This window comes from Vanessa tameamea, chromosome 4 (genome assembly GCF_037043105.1).
Source record: "Vanessa tameamea isolate UH-Manoa-2023 chromosome 4, ilVanTame1 primary haplotype, whole genome shotgun sequence".
In the NCBI taxonomy this organism is placed as follows: Eukaryota; Metazoa; Arthropoda; class Insecta; order Lepidoptera; family Nymphalidae; genus Vanessa; species Vanessa tameamea.
Window position 1 is genome coordinate 12,829,530 of NC_087312.1, and position 21,487 is coordinate 12,851,016.

At 32.0% G+C, this 21,487-nt stretch overlaps 1 protein-coding gene across 1 annotated transcript in view; it reads right to left on the reverse strand.

Annotated features, from left to right (window-relative positions):
- Positions 1-21,487, reverse strand: part of LOC113395835 (transcription factor Sox-21) — a 47,271-nt gene that overhangs the window by 3,076 nt on the left and 22,708 nt on the right. Inside the window, exon 4 of the mRNA XM_026633539.2 lies at positions 7,452-7,594. Coding sequence (XP_026489324.1) covers positions 7,452-7,594 — 143 coding nt within the window. The remainder of the gene's footprint in view (positions 1-7,451; positions 7,595-21,487) is intronic.

Sequence of the window (21,487 nt, forward strand, 5' to 3'; positions counted from 1 at the left end):
TATGTTATTATAAACATAACAAGTCAAAATATTGACAAATCAGCACCTCTATTGATTTCATAAGCCGATTATAATATGTGATCTATCCACAAATAAATCGAATCACTGAAAATTAAATACAGTTTATGACACTGCATTGTCACTTAAAATAGAACCTTAAGCCGATGTGATGTGAATGAGAATCGTATGATATATAAATGGACATGAAAACAGCGTATTGTGCTTCAAACGGGCAGACACACAAATCTAACGTAACAAAGCGTTCGTATAATACTTCGGAGTTTTAAATTTTTTAATGAAGTGAGTCGTACACAATATTGTGAGGAAAATATACACACGGATCTCGCCGCTCTGTAGCTCTTTGTATCATTTTAGTTAGGTACTTTTTAATTTAGTTGCATTTTAATTTCAGACTCAAAAACTTAACACTAAAAATCTTTTTATATGCGTAATAAGATCAACTAAATAATCAAATATTCAATATTTTTATTAATTAAACATTATTGACATTGGGTGGGAGAAAAGAGCAAAGTGTCAAAGTCAAATTTACGTGCAAAGTTTATGCATGTAACGTGTTAGAGACTAAATAATTTAATTTATCTTAGATGTATTGATTTGCACGAGTGTTATATTTATATATCACAAAATATAATAATGGAAAATTGAAATGTGTGGACTTACACACGACACTCCAAAGAAAACAAACAAAAAAATTATTTTTAAATAAATGTTTGTACAAATAAACATTGATGTTCTCTATTAATATAAGAAATATTTATTCTCGTATAATTCCATCTAGTTCTCCGATATAAGCGTTCGTGTGTCGTCCGAGTTAACGCATAACGTACGCCGGCGAGCACGGAGCACGCTAAATCAGGATTAGCCGGACACCGCGACATCAAGCTTCGGGTTTACGGCCCTTGGACCTCACTTCGCCTGTATTTTATTACACTTGTAAGAGTTCTTCCAATAACTATGTTTTGTAAATAGTCTATGATATATTGATATGTATTGTATAAATAATATTTAAATTTATTATTTATTTATGAATTAAATAAAACCTCTTTAGATCTATTAATATTTATATGGTGAAAATACTTTTGATGAAGACTATGGTATTTTAGTATTCGGTGTTAAAGCGACTCGGCTATGATAATTTATGAGTTAGTTTATTTTACTTTTCATGTAATTAATAAATACATTTACAATAATAATTATTTATTGTCGTAGTACCCAAATCAACGACAATTGACTTATCGATACCAAATATAATGGCTTTGCTTTCGGTTAAAGATGAACGTCACTTGTACATTAAGTTTTGTATAATTTATTTCTTTTAATTCGATTCTAATTTTGAAAATGGAATGGAAGTTGTTCAAATAAAAGTAATGTTGCAAGGCATTATAGATTAAAAATATCGTATAGTTTTTTTTTTTTTTTAGTATTAGATTTACGATTTTATTTTCCATTTTACCGGCATATTAAACGTGAAAGCTCAATAAACCAAACTATATAAATCATCGATCAAGATAATAAAATACGAAAATCACAATGGTTCGTTAAAACGGTTCCATACCTGCCCGCGAAAATGCACTATCACCATTTTTAATATCGGCCGAAGAGGACGCAGACAACAGACAATACATGCGCTGGTTTCGATTTACGCAAATTTATTTATAAACATATTTTTTTTTGTTCCATATTGTCTATTACAAGCTTTCACTTCTGTCATTCTTTGATCTGGAAATGAAGTCTAATTTTATTAGATTTTTTTTTTAAAGTGAAGCTTGTTTCGACTCCTTAATAATAATACAAGTCAATTTATTCATAACTCAGTGTCAGTGAAATTATGTCTGAAGTAGGTTAAGAAATTCAATAATTGTACCTATTTAAATATTATAAAAATCGTCTGTAAATGTCAACTTCATTAGTTTTAAAGAGATATTCGTATTGAATATATTATATTTATTTATTATTTATGTCTTGTCTAATGTCTGCGCTGCCCAAATAGTCCACATGTTGATACCACGCGTTGAATGGTAGCTGATTATATTGTTTTCAACCGAGTTTGGGGTTCGATTCGACACGTTAATCGAAAAAATGCGTTTCACTACAGCCCGGAGTCTATTAAGGTAGCACAATGATCCTGATGGATCGGTCATCTATTACGTAAATGATAATGTATAGATTGGTGGACTATTAGGTAGGTATACGATTAAGGGGGAATTGTTACTCGTATATGCCTTCTTTGTACGACTGGAGTTAGGTAGAAAATTATGTTCTCAATGTTTTTATACTAATTAACTAACCGTTACCTCTCAATACACTACTCATAAATCATAATTTAAAATATACTTAAATCAAATAAGGTCGTATAATCATTGATTTGTAATTATACAAGATAAATTAAATATAAAGTTACACCGTTTCTAAATGTAGAAAGTACCGAAAAGAGTCATCTAGAAGTAACTCATTTTCCGTTATCATATAGGCAGCCTAACATTAGTTTTTATATCAAGTTTAATTGTAAAATACATTTTACTGAAAATGGAAAGTTGTATCGAAGTTACTTGGACTAGAATCTTTTTTAAAAGAGCACTGTGGGCACGTGAACCCCATAGAGCGAAATACCACAGCTAAATATATAGTCTTATTATTTTAATAAAGTGGTATCAAAACTTTTAAAGTACCACGAAGTACTTAAAGTCCCTATATAAAGTTCAATCAGTATTGGTACAAAATCAACCCTATAAAACGTAATCGATTAAATCTCTATTTGACACACAAACTTGAGCAATTAAACTCCCCTATCCTCCCTTCCCTGGACCTCCTCGATCTTCCCCTGATGTTTAATCTGCAGTTGACATTGATGCGTTAAATACTAGATTGCAATCTATGGTGAATAAGCGTGTCCTTTAAATCAACTTACATGTAAGTTTTTATAGAAAAGCTACGGAGAGAATGAATATGAAATATTTGTCGTACAGAAATTCTTACCGACCAGAAGTGAAAATGACTTATTACAAAGAACAGACTAATAAATATCCGACCTTTTAATAACAAGTAACAATCAACAGTAACATTAATTACTTTAAATTAATAATTATTAATGATTAAAACCAACTATAACGGCATATTTTCTACGAGTCAGAAATAGTATGTCCGAAGCGCCCAAACTTCGCGCCAAAAGTTAACCTAAGCCTCTGTGACAAGTGATCGCGCGTTCTTTTTTTTTTATATGCAACAAGGTATTGACGCATTAGGCGATAAATATATATATTATTTTATAATATAGGGAGGCGGACAGGAAAATAAATAAGAAATAAATAGGCACTGTAATATATTAATTATTTCTTACATCGCCAATGCCCCACCGATCTCGGGCGGCTAAGATATTATGTCCCTTGATCTTGTTACACTAGCTCATTTAGACCAGGACACAACGATACTAAGTAGGTATTACTGTGTGGCAGTAGATATCTAATGAGTGGGTGGTATCTACCTAGGCGGGTAATAATTGCTTAAAACCCTACCAAAAAGTACAGTAGTATTAGTAAATCAAACATTTTAATCATTATTTATTCAATTGAAAGACTAAATAAAATTGAATGTAATTTAAAAGAAAAAACTACTATTAAGAAAAGTTAACGAATTCCGATTTGTATCTCAGGCAACGCAGCCCTTATTTAATCAACGCGTTTCAATGGGACTCCCTAGATATGAATAAAAAAATTAATTGAATAATAGATACTCATGTAATAATACAAATACTTATTAATCCCCTACTCAATCTTTTATTTTTAATAAATATAAGTAAATACAGAATAAATTCTTTAAAACTATGTATTTTCATAAATTTTCATGTAATCCAAGTATTACTTCATAAGACTATTCTTTTTAAACTTAATCTATTTCTAACGTTTGATTCTAATCAGTAAGCCAGCTTAGAAAACCTGCTCGGTGCCGGAAGCAACATCCTTATTATGGGATACGTATAAATCGTATCGAATATAATAAACGAAATCACTTAATACTTCGACAATTGAACAAACAGGTATCTATCTTGATTCATATCCTTAATACAACTTCATCTCGTCCGCGTTATTGAATAGGGTGGCCATAATTCAAGATATAAGATTAAACAACAAAAAGATACAATTAAAACAAGCCCAAAATAATAGGGTCATTGACATTTGTCTTTGCAATTTTTTTTCATAGAAATGTCTAGTTAATAAAGTGATCTTAATTTTTGTTCCTACTAGTGTTGGGGGTCGGTCGGTGTAATAATATTATTATAGATTTCAGAGTATTTGGAGTGGGATATTTTATATTTGTTGGTTATTGTTAATAATATAAATTATTAACAAGTATATTTTGTTTTCCATTTGTTTGTAAAAAGGATTACTATGCCATTAATAATAAAGGTTTTCGAATTAAAACATAATAATAATAATTTATACAATAAGATATTGTAAGAATTTACTATGTATTCGATACAAAGTTTAACTTTCGATCTCAATTGCCATTAATAATAATTATAAATTATGGCAATTGTTGGCAATTAATGGAATTAATGGAAAGTTCAAACAAGAAGTATGACATAGGTGCATCTTATTTAATTAAAATTTCGTACACAATTCACCATTTATCTAAGTTATGGAAGTAATTAAATTATAAAAAACCTATAAACCAATACGCCCCACGTCTCATGGTGTCCCTATGGAACGAATGGTAATCTCACCGTACCAACCCCCACTCACCATTGTTTACGGTCGGGAGCGGTGAGTCGTCACAAAATAATTAGCGGGGGATGGTACCCTTGCATCGGATTACATCGCGTTTGGTGTGAAGGCGCTTTACAATGTGGGGGATAGTTCGACTTAATTACTTTGATAGTATCTCCAAGTATATATAAATTGAGATGTCAATAGTAACGCTATGTTTTGTTATAAAATAATCTTATGTTTGTTCAACTTTTAATTTAAATATTATTATCTGTATTAAAATTTCGTGCAGGTCTACTATTGAACCGATCGAAACCTATTATACTCGTAGATCGTTAAATAATGGTTTTAGAGTCGGTAACATATATGCACAAAATTCGTATAATAGAGATAGTTCGATATGAAGTCCATGAATTCAATGACATGACAGTTCAACGGGCGGCCATGTTTGACATTTACGGGTGCGTTCAGAATGTGTGTATCCGAGCGACGCCGGGTTTTCAACTAGTATTCAATAATCGCTACTATAATAGCATTAAGTCGTATATTATGTAATTTAACGTGGCGGTTACATCTTTACTAATGAAGGTGGAGACGTTTTATTTAACGCCTGACTGAAAAACTATTAAACCAAAATACATTAAATTTATACCGGTCGAATGCAGAGTTTCGAATAAGGTTTTAGTATTATCTGGGCTCTTTTTATAGTATAGGTATCTTATGGTAACCAATGACCATGGATATAGGCGCCAACATTTTAACGATTCCTTTCATTGCCCTTCAACTATGATGAGAACTGAGATGTGATTGTCCCTTGTAGTTGTATTGCCTCAATCTTTCAAACCGGAACACAACAAAAACAGTATTGTTGCTTAGCGGTAGAATATATGATGTCTAAGTACCTACCCAGCCGCGCTTGCACAAAGCCCTAACATTAAGTATATCCGCAGATTGATCCGATTTATATTCAGACTCGACGGGACAAGTGTGAACTGTTTGTTCTTGCAACTGATACATTAGTCGTCACGTAAACAGCAGAAGTGTTTTAGTTAGAAGTCAATTAATCGTTAGGCATAAAATGGTTAGTAATGTCTTTGATTTATACCAAATTTCATCAAATTCCGTTCAATGATTTGGCCGCGAAAGAGCAGCAGACAAAGTTATAATTTTCGCATTTATAATATTTGTACAGATATAGTACACATTGTTCATTATAGCTCCTGTAGCGTTAACCGTTAGCGCTTGATTTATATTGAATGGCATTTTGTAAACGCTTTAAAATAAACATTCGATAAGTAGGTACTAAGTAACATTTAAATTTATTAAAACCGTCAGCGCTCAACTTTTATGGCGTGTGTAAAATTGCTGAGAGAGAAGAGTTTTGAAAGTTAGCTCCCTCCATACCTGTAAGTTTATTTAATTGTAATTATCGTGATTATTTTCACACGTAACGTTTATGAATTTATGTTAAAACTATTTGTATAATTATTCATATATATAGTTTCCAATGAACCGACTTTTCCCAATTAATTTGTTATCCTAAGTAAGCCAAGTATTATAAGCTTCTAATGTTTTTATTTATTAACTCAACCTTGTTCATATCCATTTACTATAATGTACTTTACTGACATAAACTTCCTAACTGCGTGCCGCTTCTAACAAATTCTTGAAAGAAAACCCCCCAACTTTTTCTACTTAATTTAGACGAAGGCCTTCGAGATCTGCCGCCTAAAATTAAATTAAATAATTAAGCTACCGCCTTCATATACTTTTTTACAACATATGGGCACGTTACGAATCAGTTTTCACGGTGTTGGGTTCGGTAGGCGTATCGAATTATTTTTTTTACAACATCCAAATTCGCTAATGCAAAGAGTAAACTCATTGCCGCTTCATTACACGCGTGTTATTTTTTATTTCATAATTGGAACTTATTAGATCACATGTTTTTAACGGTTTTATAATTTTCGAATTTCGACGTCTTATTAAAAGGGATGTATGATTTTTTACGTATAAATTGAATTTGATTACCGGTTTTAACGGTCATTTTCGAATTTTGAAAATAATTTGTCTGTTTATGTTTCGAGGATATTAGGATGATGATGAGGATTCGTTTACGCATATTACTCGGTTATTGCGCCGTCTTTTAATTTCATATTTATTATATGTTATAAAGTTGTGATATTATGTTAAATTCTTAATGTTTATTTCAGAACTAAAATAATATGTATAATAATATGATGTTTATTAATGATTATTAACAGTTTTGTGACATGAACTTATAAACATTTAGTGTTATGCTTACTTAATAAGTAGGTATCCGTTCGCTTGCTTTCTTATATCTTTTTGTTTAGGTAAATATTTTTATCTACATTAAGCTATTACTTCTAAATTGATGATCATATTAGAGTTAACATATCATATAAAAATTAGATTTTTTTGGTTATTCTTGAATTAGTCATCTCACGCATACTAATAAATCTTGTAAGCACGCCTGTCCCTCACTGTCTTCAAGAGTGAATAGATCTAAACCTAGGTATATATTTTTAAGGACACAGAGTACCTAAGTACTAAGATTTTGGCACGGACTTCTCTATAGAATAAACATTCTATATGGAACTCATTTAACTTACTAACTAAGAGTCCTTGAATAAAGTATAGGTATTAAAACTATAAAACAAAAAATTATCACGCGATTAAAAATGATATAAATAGTGTAATATTAACCTGAGCATTTGGTGTAAGTGCCGCCGATATGGCATTCTGTTGTGCAGCTGCAGCGGCGGCAGCTGCCATGCTGGCTCCGAGCGGCCCGTATGCTGCGCCGTAGTAGCCGCCCATCGCTTGTGTCATACCACCACCGGCCATTCCTGTAGAAACATAATACACTGCAATCCTTATACAATTTCACAAATACTTATACATTAATAACTGTGTAGTACAAACTATAAATCAATAGGTGTGTGGAAATTAAGATGCGCTCTTTTCTCATCATGAAGTGTTCGTACGTATGACCAACGGCTTTAAGTGTAACCCGTGTATTGCTAACTTCCAAACTCCGGATCAAACCAAAAGCCCAAAATATTTGTACCGGCCGTACCACGTATTAGTATACATATGTAACCATAATATACCTACATCATATTATACAACACAATACAATATTTTTAAATCACGAAGGAAGTCTTTCTCCCCGTCTCCGTCGAAATCAATATTTGAAAACTATGCGATCACACAATATAGCCCGATAGGACCGGATAAAGCCTTGCAATGAAATTCTTGGGGATTTCCTCAGATTATGTACTGATAGATACCTGAGTAGAGCATTCAAACCAAAAAAAAAAAATAAGTAATACATAATTGCTTAACTTGAAAACTATATATTATGTATTCGCTATATACTATGTATTAAATAACAGACAATGCAATCAATTAAGAATGTATTTGAATAATTAAACGAAGAGAAATAAAATTGTCATTAAAATTATTTGTAAAATAAAACAATAACTAATCAATAAAATAAGTATATAATACAGAAAGGAAATGTCGCCTGGACTAAATATAGTATAAGGCCTCTTCCTCACGTGACGACTTTTGCCAGTCCACTCTAAAGTAGCATTGTTCCAAAAAAAAAAAAACGATACATTATAAAAGGGGAATACGCATTTTAGTTTTAGTCGGTCTACCTGTCTCAAACCGAAAACAATAAAATTAGATATGAAACAAGTTGGAACCCCTTATACCTCACTACTGACGACCAACAGCTAAAACGCTACGCCGGTGGCCACAACTAGTTGCAAACATTCCGCCAACTGTATTGTACGATTTGTTTCTCTTCTGTCTGTACATTCATCCACTCATTCTTCAACCCAAGACCAAACTATTGTTACGACTTTCAAGTGTATATCTATATATTATAATTTAAACTGACATTATATGCTAAATAATAGAACCAAAATAAAACGAAGTAAATTTATTTGCGTCAGATATGTTTCACCGAAACGTTACATCAAACTTTGCATTCAAATTAGACTTGGAATTTCACTCTTGCGTCCATAAATATTAGTAACAGTAAAAGACATAAATATCTAAGCCATTTCAATTCAACACAATTAACAGCTGAAAGATAACCACCCATATTTCATCCCGTAACGGAACTAACCCCAAACTAAGGCGCATTTAATAAACACCTCTAAGGAACTGACCGTCAGTTAACAGCACTCGAGGGCCGTTGGATTATTCGTGGCACAATGAAATAATTAATTGGTGCTCAAATCGGAGTTCCCTGCCCGCCATTATGAATGTGCCGAGCCGGACTCAATAGACCTCTGTCCATTACGGAGGCCACTTGCACACTGATGACTGAGGTGTTAAGTTGAATATAGAGTCTGAACCTATTCAACTATTTTGAATAATGAATTCGATATCACAGATACACAATAACGCTACATTGTTCGAACAAATATTGTATTCAAATTTAAAAAATAATGACGTTAAAATCATATAACTAATAAATACAGGTATTATCATTTCACTTGGTGGTAGGGTTTAGTGCAAGCCCACCTGGGTAGGTACCACCCACTCATCATATATTCTATCGTCATAAGGCTAAGTATTGTTGTATTCCGGTTTGAAGAGTGAGTGAGCCAGTGTAACTACAAGCACAAGGGACGTATCGTCTTAGTTCCCACGGTTGGTGGCGCATTGGCGATGGTGTTAATGTCAATGGGCGATGGTGACCGCTTAATATTATGTGGTCTATTTACCCGTCCGCCTATCTATATAATTAAAGAAAATACAGAAAAAAATGTCCTATATTAACATATAATATACGACTCAAATATGGCGCCTAAATATATGTTAAGAAAGTAACAACTCAGTAATGTATTTATTTACATAAAAACGATGAGTGTAGACTGATAAAAGAAAAAAAAACGAAGACGAATGTTTGCTTCATTTATATATTTTTTAAATCGGTACCGTCACAGATAATATCTAATATCAATTTACGAAACTCTTTTGTGTCGTTCGCGAATTAAATTAAATTAGATATATTTCACAACATTCATTTTTACTTTTCTCTTTAAATATGTTAAGTATCTTAATACACGAAACTGGTAAGTATTTACTACAGTATACTATACGATTAATTTAAATGTTATCCGGATATCATTCAAAAAATAATTTAATAGTTTGATTAATTGCGCTCCGCAGCACTCATTCCATGTTAATTATAAATTCATAGACGCAATTTACGATGAATGTAATTTAATTAAATATGTTGTCATCAAATAATGTTTTGAAAATTTGAATTATTAATGTATTAACGCGTTAACATAATCTGTGACAGCAATCGCGATGTCGTTACGTAATCGAACACTCCATGTCTTCCCGCGCAAAAGATTCCAATTTTAAATAAAAAATATATGAGACACCCTCATTGTAGTGACGTCAATCGGACCTACAACATATTATAAAGCGCACAAATCTTATTCGAAAGCTTTATAATACGACAGGCGCTGTATTGTAACGGAATTGAGTTCAAAATCGCATAGCAGTTCTATTGTGGACTTGTGGGAATAGCGTGGCTCTGGAAGGGCCGATGGAGATTTTTTTTTTATTATATTTATAATTAAATTCGTTGTCATCTCTCGCCGTATTCTGATGTCTTCGTCTGGTATTGGCGTGAATAACGATGGATTTTCTCCCCGGACTTTTTCAAGAGTTTTATTAATTTTCAACACACGCTCGACTCGGTGTTTTTTTTTTAAATATTTTTTTTTAAGAATGACAGCACCATATCCTAAATAATGAAACCTCGTTTGGTGAGTGTAGATAGATGTCAATGGAAATCTGTTGAGAGATCATTATTGAAGCTTTTATATTATATTATTGATTGAGAGATTTGGAAAACCATAAATTTATACACGAACAAGAGGATGTACCCTATTAAAAATTTGCACTTCGCCCTTTAAGTAAATTAAATTAAAATAATTATATACCTAAATTAACCTGTAAAGAAATGTAAAATGACTTTTAAGGAGACATTTATTGAAGGCTAGAGACGGCCCCTTCTATTTAATATGGGAAATCAGTCAGATAAATGGCCTAATTCATGTAAGTAGTGACCGAAGTCTATAAACATCGGTGGCTTGAAAATCGTATTCATTTATAAACCGCCAATCAACTGGACGGTAAGACATTACGTCACAGTATAATATATACTGACCAATTAAACCGATGACAGCTGCACGGAAGAGTAAAGTTTGGAAGAAGAATTAATGATAAGTGGTTTCTATTCAAACCTTGAAAATTCATGACAAAACGATGATACAAAATTTCAACGAATGAAAATTACTGAAACATCAAATGTCGAAATTCAAAAACCGAACGTAAACAAACCTTTCGGAAATCTTGAAAGTATAAACTGTAATTTCATCCGTCGTCCACCCTAAGTCACTTACAATGCGTCCATTTTTGCCGGCGCCCATTCAAGTCCATAATGACCTTCCACAAAATATATTAATACGTGGATATAGCCAGGTATTGTGCATACAAGATCGATTCAGAAAGGTCCGACACGGAGAAAGGGATTTTCGTTCAGCCCTCGTTTTGTATATTTCAATGTGTTAAATTTCACGGAAAACTAGTCATTCTTTAGCCTTCAGATGTTTCCATATGATGATTTGGCGTTACTTTAACGCTAAAAGCGTTTCGTGTACGTTTTTTGTTCGGACATGATACAAAAAATATCCTTAAGGTTTTTCGCATCGTTTATTATTTGTAATAGAAAAGTAGCTTACTTTATTGTAAAAATATGTCTTGCGTTGTAATCCGAAGAGTTTATTGTTGACTTCGGAAATTATATGATTAATTCGTTATAACTCATTAAAAGTAGGCACTATGAGATATAGAACACAAGACGTGAAACGGTTAGACGGTTTGTGACCGCTATTATCAATTCAGATACCTAATAGAAACACACTTAATCAAAATAGGGAAAACGGTAAAACTCAGCAGGAAACCCGTGTCCCTTTGAAAAAACTTTTTCAACGTCACATAAAACTTTTAAAAATAAAAATACCATTTATAAAATCACAAAGCTATTGGAGGTAACAAGTTGAAAGACGTACAATAATTACACGGGTAAGTTAAGTCTAGCGTTAATCAAAGCCGAAAGGTTAATCTTAAAAAAGGCCGCGAAAACACCGATCGAATAAAACTGACTTGAACATTTCACCGAGCACTCTCACGGGCCCTTTACAAAGTCGAAACAGAAACTTGCCATCGTTCTTGGCGAAGTCTGAAGCGTTTAATTAAAATCCTTTGATGTAGCATTTTTGCGGCATCGTCTATAGTAAGTAACCCTTTATTGAGCGAATTAATTGACTTTTTGTTGCGTTCGCTATTTTTGGTACGGTAATGGGAGTGACCTGAGTCGATACGGCTTCAGTGATTTCATTGTTAAAATTGATGCAGTTTATATAAATTATAAATAAACCTTTAACAATGTTACACTTAACAAAGTATATTGTTTAAAATCATAATAGCTTCGCGCAAGTTTCAGGAGCATTTGCGTGATTATTTTGTCTTAATTCATTTTACCGGTATCCTTATTTATTTTCGTTTTCAAGTTGATATCCAAAATTAGAACCACGAGTATTCTACCAAGTGACGGGGCATTATTTATGCTACATCATAGATACACCCTACTTGTATACACGATCCGAATTAACAAACTGTGGTTAAATTGATCGATTAGCCTCAGTTTCGCAAATCACCCGCCTCAAGTTTTAAATGGTCGCCGACCCTTCGTTTTTTTGACGCAAAATTGTAATTATACCTGATCCTTGTTAAAAATATAGAGTCAACAAGACAGAGCAAGTGTCACTAAATTATTGGAAACCACACGGATTTATTTGTCTTTCATTTATGATTCAACGCTTCATTATTTATCTGAAGATATTTACTGAACTTTTTACTTGGTAGCGCTTTGTGCAAGCCCGTCTGGATAGGTACCACCTATTTATCAGATATTCTACCGTCAAGCAGTAATATTTAGTATTGTTGTGTCGGTTTGAAGGATGAGCCAGTTTCACTACATGCTCAAGGAATCTCAGTTGCCAAGATTGGTGACGCGTTGGTTGTACCTATAAAAAATTGTTGCAATTTCATACGGCGCCAATATATATATCTAATGGTACCACCACTTGCCATCCGTTAGCCCATTTGATCATTCGCCAACTGGGGCCAAAAAAATTAAAATAAATTGATATTACACTTTTATACATGGGCATAGCATTTTTTTAGTTCCCAAGGTTGGTGACGCAGCGGTGATGGTTTATGGGTGGTGGTAATCAGGGTGGCTTATTTAACATATTTAGTTCATCGAACTAAATATGACATTACAAAAAACATTATTTAAGTAGGCTAAAGCATTTGTAAGTCATCGTTTTAAAAGACAAATTAAATTAAAAGGCAACTACCGGGTCAGCATATGGATTATAATGACAAGAACAAGTTTTTAACAGCCCCAACTAAATATTGTTATACCAACCCAAATTATAAATAAAATGAATCAATAAATTGTATTACCAATTTCAGTAAGAAGATAATAAAATAATGTATTGTTGGATTATATTTATATTTTGATATCTTATTAACTACATAGATATTTATATAATTTTCAAGGCCCTATAAAGACTAATTCTTAAATGCAATAATGACATTAATTACATTTTTTCTATTTATCAATATTAACACGATGACACAGAAACATAAAACTAAAAGTCATTTCCCGACCCAACAAATCGAGCGTCCACACACTCGTGGGCCTCGCGCTCGACTGTCATGTAAATGACGTCACGTGACCGGAAGCAGTTCGGCGCAGGGGTGGGGCTTCCGGCAGCGCACGCGATTGGTCACTTCCGTTCAGTAACAAACTACTGGTATAATATGCTAATCGTGATGCAGCGATTTATTGGATTATGTCCATGTATTAAGAACGATAACAAAAACTGATACAAAACAATATTTGAGCGTATTTTACTACTTTATTATCGAAAGAACCTTCACATAAGTTTATACAGTGATTTATTTTCGTTTGCATATGACGCAATAGTGTATCAAGGTTTGTTTTTAAAGCAAGGATTTAAAAAGTAATACAATTCAACGTTGCTTTGTAACAACTATGAGCTACATCTCTTTATTCAATGCGTATTGATATGAGAGGGGGGGGTCTCAGTTCGATAGCCGTTGCTATGTAGGATTTATCAAATGGAGCATTTCATTGAGTAATAAGATATTGGATGAAGAAATTAACTTATTAAGTCAAATGTATTTAGGATTATATATCGACAAGTCAGATTCTTAGCAGAATATACGGTATGCCTTGAAAATAATGTTCCCAAACTCTCGTGAATAAAATTACCCAAATGGAAACGGTAATTTTGTATTATTGTGCACAGTGGAGATGGCTGTTTGGATTATGTAACTACAGTTTTTACGGTACGAAAGGTGACTGAGATGGCTTGTATTTATTACGTATGACACGCGAACTGGAAATAACAATTGTAAGTTTGACATTTCACTAAATGCGAGTTTTATATATTATTAAACGCATAATTTTACCCATGTAAATGAATCTGAAATATTGGTAGATTATTCAATAAAATAGTGTATCTTTTTTTTCAATTTATAACTGTCTCGTGAATCGTTCTCTTTCAAATTACAATTACATATACATTGGAACACGGGCAGGGAAAAAAGAATAATTAAAACTAAATAAATTATTTTTATAACCTACGTCACGATTAAGAATATAAGACGTGGACAGAATTATAAATTATAATATCGTATTTTCTTTTTTTGTTCGATGCTAAAGGTTATTTTAATTTAAATGACTTATAAAAATCCATTTTGATAATGACAAATTTTTACATAGTTGTAAATTACTTGTTAGATTATTAATGCAATAATATATTATAATAATAAATTGTATATCAATTAGCATGTTAATTAAAGAAACAATTGGTATAATAAAAATTACGATAAAAATTAAGCAAAGATTTTGAATACAAATTACATCACCTAAATCTTTTTTTTTATGACTATTAAAAAAAAAAATATCTTTATATAGGTACATAAGAATGATTAACCTTAAAGTCTTAATTATAGACACAAATAAAAATTAAAAATAAGTTACTAATTAATGATATTTCATTTCAACTTTATTGTTTTTTTATTTATTTAGTTATTATTCAATTATTATTTTTTAATTTTAGCGTTTAGCTGGTGTCAAGTTGAATCAGGGTTCCTCTTTTTCTGTCACAATTGAATGTCATACGAAAGAAAAAGACACAAGATTGTTTTACTACTTACTCACCCATTGCTCATTAACTCACTCATTTGAGTTGATCTTGCTTATTATTATTGATATTTTTTACAGAAGCAGCCTACTACTTCGTCTAAATTTAAATCTCATGTTAAAAGCGACTGATATATAAGGCTTTGATTTGTATATTCCATGCTATATACTAGCCATGTCATGAACTGCAAGTTCTTAATGATAATACTTATGTAACCACAGAGTGCTTATATAAGAGTTTGATTGAATAAATAATTTTTTATTTTATTTTTACGAGCCGACTGTACAAAACTTGGAGGTACATATTAAACCATAATTCTAGAATATATTATACCACGAATTGGCTGCGAAACAACTGATAAGTGATAGCTCATCCAAATGGCCTAAGTCTTTCTAGACGTTATTTATTTTTTTTTGTTAATTTCATAACTTAACATGTACTAAGTATGTCGAATGTTAACCCAATTATGCGGTATGTCACAATACATGGCTGTGTGTTCAGTTGTTCCTACTTGTGGAAATAATAATATAATTCTAGTACTGAGCCGTCTCATGCGAGGTGAGCTCTGAAAAGATTATTTAATAATCATTTAGAATTATTTACATTCAATTATTATTAATGTATCTACCTATAATAATTTAATTTAAGATATCTTTTAGTTTATCTTTGTTTGATATCAATATATTTTTTATTGGATCTTGATTAAAAAAAAATACTTAATTGGGATTTTTTCCCTAAGTTTTTAAAATTAACTGAAAGAAACCATTTCACATAAAGCCACGAAACCAATACGCTATTTTGATTTAAAATTTAATGTTTTACTTTACAGTTTCAATAAAGTTTTCAATACATTGTCACTTTATAAATGAAAAAAAAAAAAGATTATTTCAATAGGCAACCCTAATCAAATAGTCGAAACAAACAAATTTTTCGTACGTGAATATGTTTAATCATCTGTGTAAACTTGTACAAGTTAGCTCGGAATACAATCACGGGGACAATAACTATTGTAATATTTGACCGAATCTTGCAGGTAATTAGCATAATTATAAAAGTCTTTACTTTATATATTTAGACCTCGAGTTTCGTTGTCGTAACATTTACAACGCAATCAAGGAGAGGTATGAGTATTTTTTTAAATATTCTTTTAGTTTGTTGTAAATATATAAAAAAAAATTATTTGAAATTGGTTTGTAGATTGGCAATTGGTCCACCCGATAAGTGGGCACTTTAAAAAAATATTAACCATACCTTTGCGTCTCCAACGTTTAGAACTAATACGTTGCTGTAACACTGGCTTAAAAACAGTAAGGTTTTACTTACAGTTGGTAGTACTGGCTTACTTGGTAGTATTGCTGTTTGGCGGTAGGATATGGTGATTAGGTGGTACCTACATAGACGAGTTGGTCAAAGCCAATTGAAAACAAGATCAACATTTGCATACGGTACGATTATTCCTATCCCAAATGTGTATTGTCGAAAACCGAATTGTGTTACGCTAATTTAATCCTTTCATCTTTGAAATATTATGATTATTATAGTCAATATCGCATAAACGTTACTTATTGATTTTGTTCTGCCTATGGCTCCGAGTTAGTTTTTGTATCACTGTATCTTGTAGAATAGCTTTGTTGATGTTAAGGCTTTATGTGTAATATGTGTGGAGTGCTAGAAGTGGGTTATTTGTTTAAACATAATTCTTCTTAAAGTTTTTGAGTGTTTGCGTGCGGTCAGGAAGACATTTTCATGTTTTATGATCAAAATTCTAAGATATATATCTTTATATAAATTTTCTCTATGTGCTTATGTAAGTGAACTCTTCCTTAACGATTTTTCCGACGTCGATCAATTTTTTGTGTGTATTTAGTAGACCACTAGATGGTGCTACTGCGATCGGGATGTAAATAAAATTATTTTTCACGCGGACGGAGTCTGGACGGGAAGCTAGTAATAAAAATCTTATTTTCCGTTTAACCAAAATAGGATCATTAGTCTAAATTAATGTCACGAACGTTACCCCCGATTGGCAGTAGGCGGAGACGTTAAGTGTGTCGCAACCCTGTTTGCGGGCACGTGACCGCCGCGTGTTAAGCCCTTTAGTAGACCTCTCGACGACCTCTTATATTTGAACTTATAGATTTTCAACAAACTATTGTTTTTTTAAAAATATAATGTACATTAAAATGTATTTTTTTTTATTTGATTATTAATTGTTTCTTGCTTGCTCTATCTTCGGTTAAAATCTAATAAAAATTAGGTATTTTTATACAGATTTAAAAGTATAAATGAAACGATTTTGATTTGTTTCCGTTTTAATAATAATAATGGTAACATTAAAAAATAATTATTTACATATTATTGGGTATGTAACTATATCAAAAATATTCTTTCTATATTAGCAGATCTTACTACATAGTTAAACGGAATATAGGATATGCTAAGCTTTACTACGCAAATAATATGTTATATTATAGCCGTGGATGTTTAAAAAGCATCTGTATTCGTTAAGTTTTATACACACATATATAGAAACCTTCTTGAATTGAGTACATTTTTATTTGGACCGTGAATAACATACAGATAAAATTTATTATAAAGAGTAAGAAACAGAAAAAAAAAGTTATTTATACATAGTCCGAAATCACGGACAGTTACGGTCCACATAGTCTATAAAACTGTTTTACAATCTAAAAGCCGTGTTTAATTCACCCCATTTTAATTCCACCATAAATTCGCGGTGGTAATTACGTTAAAAGCTATTTGGTTTCGTGTGTCGCGACCCTTAGTTAAGGGTAGGTCTACACGTGTCGACAACGCCTACATTTAAACCGCAGGAATAAAACTAAATTGTTGAGTGCGAAAATTTATTTCATAGAATTGTTATTTAGGGATTCAGACGCGTGATCGGGAACTCGCTCTGGTTGAGTTAGACAATTTCTATACTGGTGAAGATGAAACTACGGTGACACAGGTTTTGAGCGATATTTTATTTTATTTTATAGGTATATACCTAATGTATCCATGCAAATATTTGTGTAAATAAAGCCATGAAGTTAATTAAATTAATATTCCTAATCTGTCTGAATTTATGTGTGCTTCTGTCAAATAGTTCAAACACTTAAAACATGAAAAGAGGCTGCAAAATATATTAAGCCTGTTTTCTACAAATTATAAAACTCCATCACATCCACCTAGTTTGAGCTTCACTACCACGCCTTTCGAGGCTCCCATAAAACTTTAATACTCCTAAACATTGAACACAGTACTAAACGCTCGAATGATTGCACACAGAGCATTATTTATACCGTGCCTACAATACCACAAAACATCCCTTAAAATTCAATAACATCCCTTAAAAGCGGCATCTTTCAATAAACATAATCGCGTGTCAGCAGCCTAACCCCGCGTAAGAGCGAAATTTGACGCACCCCGGAGTAAGGGTTAGTTTTTCCTATTGTCGCCTCCACTTTGACAGTGAAAACTGTCAACTGTCAAAAGCAGTCAAGGAGGTTTAAACTATGCGTTCTATTTTCGAACGCGTCTCATATTTGAATCTTTTGTGACGAGCGACGGGGGGCAATCTCTTAGTGCAACCGTTGGGTCAATTTATTTCAAGAACAGTTTTAAATCTATATTCGTATGTCTAATGCAATTTTACCGAAAAATCGATTTTCGAATTCGAACATGGGCGAGTTGAACTATATTTCAAATCAAAACTTTATCGAGACAATCGCTACCAAAACAAACCTATTTTTTTTAAGAGGCTTCAATGAAAAGTACGCTTTGCACCACCGGCACTTGTCACATAGATTATATTCGATATCTTATAATGTCGATGCTATAATCGAATCACGAGCCTATTAGTAAATATCGAATAAGGAAAAAGGCTTGCTTTTATAACAATAATAATAAATGTTCATTACAATGAGACTTTTTATAACTTGTCTCCAATACTTAGTTTAGAAGTCACGGAAAAAAATCGTGACCGCGGGCGTTTTTGTCGCGGGGCTAGTGACCGTGCTCTCTTTACACGCGACCACTACTTGAAATACTCTGATACGAAGGTTTTGCTTCTGGCACACGAGTTTGCACGCATTTGATTTATTAAAGAAATAAAATTATCTATGCGTTTTAACGTGCTACAATGTTGTTACAACTAGTATTCCATTATAGGTATTTTATTATTAGTTGGATAATACAATGCAATCATCGCTTTATGCAACAATATATTTACGACATATATTATATAATGGCATAAAACAAAAAATGATTTAAAAAATGATAGAAGAAAAAAAAAACATCAATATCACTAATTAAACCTTTTTGTTTAATTGAACACTGTATTGTGAATGGCTATCTTACTCAATATCGTTTATTTATAATTAATATAAAACCCAATCAAAGGCGAGTATGTAGTATTCGTTTAACTTTGAGAATTGTCGTAATCTAGAATTGTTTTGCTTTTTTGTTTTATATATATTATAAGCGTTGTGCCTCGATTTAGCAATTATATGTTAAAGTAACCAAAAAGGCGTCACAGACTTTTCTTTTAAAGCATTATAAGTATAGTATCAAACGAAGCATGACTGTTGGGTAAGTGTCGGTACCACCGCTGTTATAAAATCAATGACGTCGAGTGTCATCGTTTAACGATTTGATCTTTTTATTTTCGTTTATATTTCGATACCTCGTACCTATAGTAGGTAGGAAATAATTTACACGAATGTAAATTCAACAAAGGTGAAGTTTTGGACTGTATGTAGGTAGGTACAGTGTAAATTGTAAGCGTTTTACTGCAACATATAAAGTTCGCAGCTTCTTCAACGTGGAGTTTCAGAGTTATTTTAATTTGTAACACTTGTTTCTGATGTAACTCTGTACCATTTTTTACATACATCAAAAAAAAATAGTTTCTCTATTCGATTGTATTTTTATATGTTTGTTTATTTATATACAGATCTGGAATTATTTTTTTTATGTTCATAAGAATGGAGCAGAGATATTCCAGTTATTAAAACACCTGTATATCAAACTACGATTATAGGTTAAAACCTGGACAAGCTTTAGTACCTACTACATTTTCATGTGCTTAATTTGTGTTAATAATTCATTTCGTACTCAGTGTTTTGGGCAAATGGGCCACCTGATGGTAAGTCGTCACTACTTAACAATTCTTATCATCCTCAATGTCATAGTTCATGGTATCAAACAATTTGTATAGCTCTATCCCTGACCAGGTCTGCAAAGGGCATGACCTGGTAAATAGCTTCACAGTTCACGTCTAACCAAATCAGAGCTCAATGACATACAGCGTTAATCATTCAGAAAACTTTAAGATTCCTCTCTGTGATAAATAGGGAATTATTTGTTAGATATTAAGTACACTTTAAGTATCTATATATTGCGTTAAACAAATGTACGATACAAAATTGAATTAAATACTGATAGAAATTAATAAGAAGAAGAAAGAACATATTTATATAGTTATTTATATGGATACATTTTATTTTATTTGTGAGATATTTCACAGACCATCATTATCTAGCAAAAACCTGATAAATGTAGGTAAGAGAAATGCTACAAAGATTATTTTACTTATTCGGACTTTTGCGAGCTTCGTGATGTATTTACAAGAACATATAAAATAGGTTCCTGGAGAGATGTATTTGTTAACGACAAGTTGCATTGCAGCGTACTTTATTGTAAACACGAACTTCGATTTAAAACCACACGATTTCCTCTTAAATAAAACTCATTATTGTGTAACCAATTTAAATATAAGTAATCATAGCAAATCAAAATCGAATTCGGATACCAAAATTTTACGATTTCTAATTTTACGGAAGAAGAATAAATACGACATATTATCTGCTATTTCAACCAATCACGTTAAACCGTCATCAACAAGTGAGTTTACGATCACTAATGATAGGTTCGTAAAACACTATGCGCGGTAACATTGTATTGAGAAATTGGAGTGAATTAAAATATTTCATATAACATTGTTAATGGAGTCGTGTTTTGTTTTTGTCACAGATTATGGTATGGTACGCCTACCGGTTTTGTCTGATGCAATTATTGATAAAACCATCTATCTAATAAATGAAAACAAATATACATATAACTTATATCGGATGATTCAGCTTGTTTCGAAGGCAGTTTTTAGTATTACAAAGTTGTGCTTCGCAGTTTCTCCAGCTTCGGACTATTTACGTCACAAGCGAGATTTCATACAATATTGCTACTAGGCTAATTCCCATTAATTCCTTTTTAAATTATAATTGTAATTTTCACAATTCTAACCGTTAAAACTTAAAATCATCTCAACATTTAAAGCAAAATCTCCTTTAAATACGCATTAAAGACAAATTGCAAATATAATAATTGCGTTGTTCT